This window comes from Meles meles, chromosome 11 (assembly GCF_922984935.1).
Source record: "Meles meles chromosome 11, mMelMel3.1 paternal haplotype, whole genome shotgun sequence".
Classification (NCBI taxonomy): domain Eukaryota; kingdom Metazoa; phylum Chordata; class Mammalia; order Carnivora; family Mustelidae; genus Meles; species Meles meles.
In genome coordinates this window covers 95,762,116-95,769,027 of record NC_060076.1, presented here as the reverse complement: position 1 = coordinate 95,769,027, position 6,912 = coordinate 95,762,116, and the positions used below count along the sequence as shown (strand labels likewise).

Here is a 6,912-nt window from a genome sequence, read left to right as displayed (position 1 = left end):
GGAGAACGGGAGAGGGGCCCCGTGAAGGCCAGGCAGAGGCAGCAGCTCGGAGCACAAGGAGAAGAGGGATGAGCTGTTCCAGGTGCACACAGAGCCAGAGTGAGTCCTCATCCTTTATTGCCAGACGCACACCAATCCCAAGCCCCTTCTAGCGTTTATGGGACATTGTAAGTGCTCCACGTTTACCAATTAATAGAAGGCAGGACAGACAGGGTTTAAAAGTCCCTTTTTCTCCCACCTAAGGATCCCCTGTGGGTTCTCCGCACTTTATGACAGACCCCAGCTGCCTGGCCGCTAGTCTGGGGCACGTCTCCAGGGCCAAGGACACAACATTTGCACTTCTCTAATTCTGCCTTAGGCGTACAGGGGGTCCACTGCTGGTCTCCTCTCCTGTCCAGCAGAGAGTTAAGTCACTTCAACATCTTCAGGGGCTGCCCCACAGCTGTGGGGGTGAGGGCTGGGGTGCCCCGGGGCCCCTCGCCAGCATCCTGTCTCTGACGGAGGTGGGAAAACCGCTCCAGAGGCCGGCAAGCTCCTCCACGGGTGAAGGCTGTGGCCACGGCTCCCAGGGTGGAGGGGACGGCGGTGGCTGCTCCCAGGCCCCAAAATGCTGGGGCAGCGTCTGCTGGGGTGCCATCTCGGGCTCCAGCGTGGGAGAAGGCTGCCAGCCCCACCACGGCTGCTGTTCTGAGGGAGGAGGCTGCTCCCACCCCTGCAGGGCACAGTCCCTGTGGGACAGGAGCTGTCCTGGGTCCCCCTGCTGAGCTCCGCTGAAGCCAGCTTCCTGCTGGAAGAGGGGCTGTAGGGGAGCCCGAAGTGAACACAGAGCTTCAGGGCTGAAGGTCAAGGGAGAGTAATGGAAATTTCTGGAAGGCTCGCCCAGCGCACTGACTGGAGTCTCCAGGTCAGGCAAGGCCACATTCTCGTTCAGGACATCAGCATGCCCCGAGGGAAGAGCTTGAGCAGGAGCAGGAGCAGCAGCAGCAGCCCCGGACTCCGCAGAGAAGTGTCCAGCATCGCTCAGGGCCCCCACAAGATTTTGCTGACACGGGCAGTCTGGGGCGCAGCTGCCACACTGAACGGGCCCTGGAAGCTGGGCGTCGGCCTCCACACCTGGCCGCCTCTGGGTGCTCTTCGGGATTCGGGCTCTCCGGTTCTGAAACCAGACCTGGAGGACAAGGATGGCGTGAGAAGGGGAAAGAAAGAAGAGGCACTTTAAAATGAAGCTCCGTCTGAGAAATCATCACCAAGTAGCTGAGGGTAACTATCAAGTGAAACTTCGAGTTTAGAATAAAGGCAAACTCCTTGGCTCGATTGTTCCGGAACATTCCCAGCTCGGCCCAGCCCGCCTTCCAGACAATCTCCCTGAAACACCCACCTGGTCCCCACCTGTTTGTGGGTGTGCACACACATGGGCACACACCCCGCGCTCCTCTGCTGCGTTAGTCAGGACAGCCACGGGAGGCCAGCGGAGGGGGAGCTGTGGCCCTCTAGCAGGTGAAAGTTAGGGACCTACCCTGGCAGCCACAGGAAGCCAGATCAAACCAGACTGGCACCAGATAAAGGCCAGAGACCCCATTCCAGTGATGGAGAAAAGGCACGAAAACCTGCTCCCCACAAAATCCCCTTCCCAAGTAATAGGGACCCTGCTCCCTAGTTAACCACTGTCCATGAGAGATGGATACCCAGGCCTCGAGGGCAGCTCTCCTGAGCCCGCTGGTGCTGGCTTTACTGCACTTTCCTTCCTGCACCACTCTTCTGCGTCTGGGGCTTCCTCATCTTGGGCCAAGACCAGGGCCTCCAGTGACCGGCTGGACAGAGGCCCCAGGGCCCAGGGCCCTGCCCTGCCCAGTCCAGCGAACCGCACCGGTGCTCTGAGGCTCCCGCACCTTCTCTCCCTGCCAAGTGCAACTGACCCTCTGTTATTGGGTCACCTGCCAGGCAGGCGTCCCCTAGGTAGGGGCATGCAGGGTGCTGGGCAGAGGGCACACACCTCCAGGCTCAAGATTCGCACCTTCCCAGGTAGAGCTCGACTGTGGCTACTAATTCTGTCTCATATACTTGAACGTCGCTGAGAGAGCAGGTTCTAAATGTTCTCCCCACAAAGCGATGGTAACCAGTACCTTCAGACAATTTTTTAAAGCTCTGAGGACCTTTGCCCTCCTTTTCACACAATTAAACAAGTATTCAAAATAGTGAGATTTTTTTTTTAAATGTACTGGAAAACTGAGGGCTGAACATGCAGACAGATGGGGCCCAGAGCACCTACTGCCACAGATCCCCGACCCACAGCCTCTGCGGCTCCAACAGTTGGGACCCCTGTCACCTGCTCTCAAACTCCGGACCGGATGCCACATCTGCTCCCCGGACTGGTACACGAGATGTCGCCTCCGGCCAACTGCCCTGGCATCCCGGTGCCCACAGCCTCCCTGGGAGCATGCCCAGACCCGCAGTCCCCATTCCCTGCCTGCCTTCCAGGCTTCCCTGAACCCAGTGACAGGGTTGCACCTTGCCGCGTCCTCCAGCCTCCTTATCTGGGTGGTCTCCTTTCCACCATACAGGGGGTGAGAGAGACACCTGAGTAAAGCCCTTTCCACCCAGGTTCAATGTCAGTTCCTCTATGGGCCACCTGAGCGGTGAGTCCTTGGTGCAACCCAGGGTTGGTCGGGTCTCCTTCGCCTTTATCCAAACACAGGTGCCCCCTCTTCTTTCCCCATTTCGGAGCAAGGCACAGAATCACCAGACCCACACACTCCCCGCCCTGCACTGTGTAGCTTGAGAGGTCGTTTCCGTGCCTGCAGGGGCACCCCGTCCCCGCGGGGCTCCCAAGTGGAGCTCAGCCAGGCCTCCCTTCACTCCTCCAGAACAGAACAGTGACCTCTTTATAGTCCCTGCCACCAAGCAGGCCTTAAGATCCCACAGAACGATGGGATACACATAGGCAAACAACTCCTAGCATTTTCTCTGCGCAGGGAAGAAACAAAGATCTGGAAACTACGAGATAAAGGTGGGCCATTCCCAGAACTCCAACCCTGCACCCTCCCCGCACACACCCTGGCCCCAAGCTAGGCCCAGGCGCTGGTGCTGCCTGTGTGAACCCAGGGAGCCTTCCCACAACCCTGTCTGCAAACCCTGGTCAGACCTGCAGCCCCCAACTCTGCCCCAAGGACTCACACTGGCAGCCGGGGAGGCAGGCCCAAACGACGTCAGTGTTTCTTCCTGGCTCCAGGACCTCCTGGACCTCAAACCCAAAACCCACCCATCCCACCGCAAGTACCGAACGTCTGTGGCCAATTCTCCCATCTATGAAAGGTCATCAGGTCACACCTGGCACGTAGGGCTGTTTGGGCTTCAAGGAGACCATGCCTGGCAAGCCCTTGGGAATGGGATCAGTCCCGAAGGCAGCGCCGCCTCCCCCTCCGAGTGAGGTTCCAGGCGGCTGATAAAAGGCCACTACATCAAACCACTGAGAGGCCTCTAAATCAAGCATCACAGGCATAGGCCTTTCACTAAGTTTTTGTGTCCAACAGCAGGGGGGCTTCTAGGACAGATACCGGAATTCATTTAGAGAAATTTGGTTTTGGTTGCATTTCTAAGAATAGTAAGCCCCAGGGCCCTCACCACCCGGCTTATCTCAGATGAGCCCACCAGGGTGTTTCTGGTAACCTTCTCCCCTCTGGGCTGATTTTCGTCAGCAAACCCTCAAGGGATGTTCTTCCCAGGCAGCAGCCTCTAGATTCATGCCTCCACTGTGATCAAGCACCTCTCAAGGGGGCCCCCCAGGAGCCCGGTGGGGTGACTCCGACTCAGCTGCGCCCGAGAACCACCTGGGGAGACTTCCTAACTCCCAGGACCAGCTTGAACCCAGACTCCACGGACAGCAGACCCCCACCCCGGGGTGACGGCGGTGGGCAGGGGTTTAAAAGCTTCTGCACACCAGGGGCCACTCCCAGAGACCTTGATGGTCTCGGACTGAAAAGCATCAGTCCAGGACAGACATTTCAGTGCTGGCTACACGGCAGAATCACCCGAGGGGGCTTTCCAAACAACCTTCCATGTCGGGGCTCCACTCTCAAATTCAGGCCGCGCCCGCGCTCATCACGGCAGACTTCCTGGAGGTGGGACCCAGTGCCCCGAACGCTGGGACCCAGAGGATTCAGTGATCCCAGACCCGCAGGATCCCTGACACCCTTTTGGGATCCCTGTGAAGTTAAAATCCAGATGTCATCTGCCTCTACCACATTCATTCCCCATTTCCCAGAGGCGCAACCCCGCCCCTGCTCTTCCCACGTTTTCTCATGCTCTCGCAGAGGCGATTTCCGGCTGTGAGGATACGTGTGCTCGTCCTGGTGAGCAGTTTCAGTTAACATGTAATGGGCTTGCTACAAGAATCACTGAGTATTTGAAATTCTGTCCAAATCCAGAACATGATAAATATTTGGCAAAGACAGGCCGGCCAGAACTGTGACCTGTTCCTAAGCACGATCTGTATTCGCCCAGCCCCACGAACGGAGATAATGAACCGTACTGAGAGGATTAACGCGAAGCGGGTGGTTAAGTTCGAGTAAAACCGACTCCTGCCCCACCTTGCCCGCCCTCCAGGGAGCGCAGGTCTACAGTCACCTGGATTCTGGGCTCTGGAATCTGGGTTCGTCTAGCCAGTTCTTCTCGGGCGATGATATCAGGGTACGAGTCCCTCTCAAAGGCCTCGATGAGCACCTTGTACTGGCTTTTGCTGAACTTGGTCCTTCGGCGTCTCCGACCTCCTTGGGGCTCTGGGACAGATACACAGGGGAAGAGGTGGCATTAGTCAGACCCCACCCGTGTCCGGGCCAGCGAGCAGCCTGCATCCTCCCAAGACAAGGCAGGTGCTTACAGGCACAGGACTCAGATCCCTCTAAAATTCCCTCAGTCTCTCCAGAGATGCTGCCCCTGACCCGGGGCCCTCGGCAAAAGCTGCCCGTGAGCCCCCTTCAGCTCCCTCACCCGGGGCTCCAGAGGCTCGTCCTGCCATAGCCGCTGTCCCCCACAGCTGCTCCGTGAACTGTGGGGACAGCTCGCGTTCCCATCAGGTACCGGATAAGCACACCCGGGTCCCCTACCTCTGCTTGCACCCACGATACACAAACAAGAGGAGACGCCAAAAACCGGAAAGTAGTATGAGCAACCTGGGCGTCAGGGAATCTCTGTACGGTAGCATTTTCCTCTGTGACCGGGGGGGAGCCCCCCAGCCCTCAATTTTAACCTCTCCTCCCCCGCCGCCCTGAGTCCGTCAAAGCTGGGCTTACCCTTGACAGGAGACTGAGGCCAGAACAAAATGCACCGGCAAAATACAGGCCCAGACAAGCCCGCAACCCCGCGCGTCCCGCCAAGGCGAGTCACCCACACTTCTGAACTGAATGAGCACCGTCCCACCTTCCTCCTCCTACCACCTGAGCTCCTCGGGGGGCCTCCCAGGGGCCGCTTTGGGGTGTGTGTCTCTCCTTTCCGGGTCTCAGTACCGATGTCACCGTGAGCACAAACCTTCCAACCACACAGCGGAGATCTGCCTAACCCCGCTCCCCGCCAACCCTCCAGAGTGCCCCCCACCCCCGCAAGGACTCACGGTCTGAAGACATGACCACACCACCACCGGGACCTCGGTGGGAACTGCCTCCCTCTCCCCCACCAGGAGTCTTATAGAGAGGTGGAGGGACCCACCCAGTTCAGCCTCTTTTTAGCACTTTGCAAGGCCCACCTCTCTTAACACCATCTTCGCGGGAACGGGTGCTTCCTAGAGTGGCCGAGCCACCCGTCTCTCGCTTCCGTTCAGCGCAGACTCTCCTGGGCCCTGCAGGGCTGCCCACCCGGTGAGCGCACCTACCTCGTGGCCCAAGACAGACTGCCAGGTGTAGACTCCGCCGACCACGCGCGTCACCCAAGAATGCCGTTCTGCGGGGCTCAGTCACCAGTGAATTCAGTGAAAAGAGTGGACAGGAGCACCTCCCCTGACCCCCAGTGCACGCCTCCTGCCCGTGTGTGCTGGGCTGCAGGCGCCCGGGCTGGGCGTCTCACCCCTTCCTCAGCCCCTGCGCAGCCCTCCACGGCTGCTTGCTCCCGCATACCCTCTGAACTATAACGGGCAAACCGTGACCACAGCATGAGCTTTCCATTAAGCAGCTCCACTGTGCCCACCCGGCACACAGATTGTGGGGAGTCAAGGTTTATGCCGAATATCTGAGCCCCGTTTTCTGGAATCTGGGTGGACGGATCAAGTCCCAGTGTTTTCAAGGGCGTGTAAACCTCTGTGAATAGGACAGCGGGCTCAGAAGGGCCCCAAGCTGCACGTTCCAGGAGAGGCAGCGAGGAGCGGAGGCCCCAGTGCAAACCCGCACGTCTGCTGCCTTATCTCCCTCTGCTGCTGGCTTATCTCACTTCCCGATTAGCGGGGCGGGTCCTTAGTTACAACCACATTTTAATGAGCATCAGGTGCTCCTTTCAAACTCCGTAGAGTTTTGCTTTGTTTTGTTTCTGGCTGGATTGATCTGCAAGTGAAATGTTTTGGGACATCCTCACAAGGTCCTCTCAGAAAAACAAAGAAAAAGAAAGAAATTGCTTTCACAAAAGTCTATGCTGAACAGAATGATTTAAATATCCAAAGGAGCAGCCTTGAGAAGATCTCGGGGGCTGAGAAGCAGAGTGGGGCCCTTTGGGAGCTGCTGAGAACCACAGGAATGGCCACGAGACCTGTCCTGATAATTGCCCTGGACAGTCCCAGGAAACGGGTTCCCGCTCTGCGGCCTGTCTGCCGGCCTGCTCCCCGGCTGTAAGGGGGAAGCAGGCCACAAATCCGGAATCCTTCCACTCCTAAAAGGCACCAGTTCTGGTTAGAAATGGTCCCCGAAGCTGTATATCCTTGAAAGACATGCACAG

The 6,912-nt window shown here is 58.1% G+C and overlaps 1 protein-coding gene across 1 annotated transcript; it reads right to left on the bottom strand.

Annotated features, from left to right (window-relative positions):
- Window positions 1-424: 424 nt before the first annotated feature.
- Window positions 425-5,014, bottom strand: LOC123952628 (double homeobox protein 4-like protein 4). Its single transcript, XM_046021875.1, has 5 exons — window positions 4,987-5,014; window positions 4,587-4,775; window positions 3,328-3,477; window positions 1,379-1,389; window positions 425-1,168 (listed from the first exon to the last, which is right to left on the bottom strand). Exons 1-5 carry the CDS (start codon window positions 5,012-5,014, stop codon window positions 425-427), a joined length of 1,122 nt encoding a protein of 373 aa, XP_045877831.1.
- Window positions 5,015-6,912: the final 1,898 nt, after the last annotated feature.

Coding starts and splice junctions, on each gene's coding strand:
- LOC123952628 (XM_046021875.1), bottom strand. CDS start 5,014: ATGGCAGGACGAGCCTCTGGAGCCCCGG. Junction 4,776..4,986: donor ACGAGCCTCTGGAGCCCCGG/GTGAGGGAGCTG, acceptor TATCTGTCCCAG/AGCCCCAAGGAGGTCGGAGA. Junction 3,478..4,586: donor CTCCCTGGAGGGCGGGCAAG/GTGGGGCAGGAG, acceptor TGCTTGATTTAG/AGGCCTCTCAGTGGTTTGAT.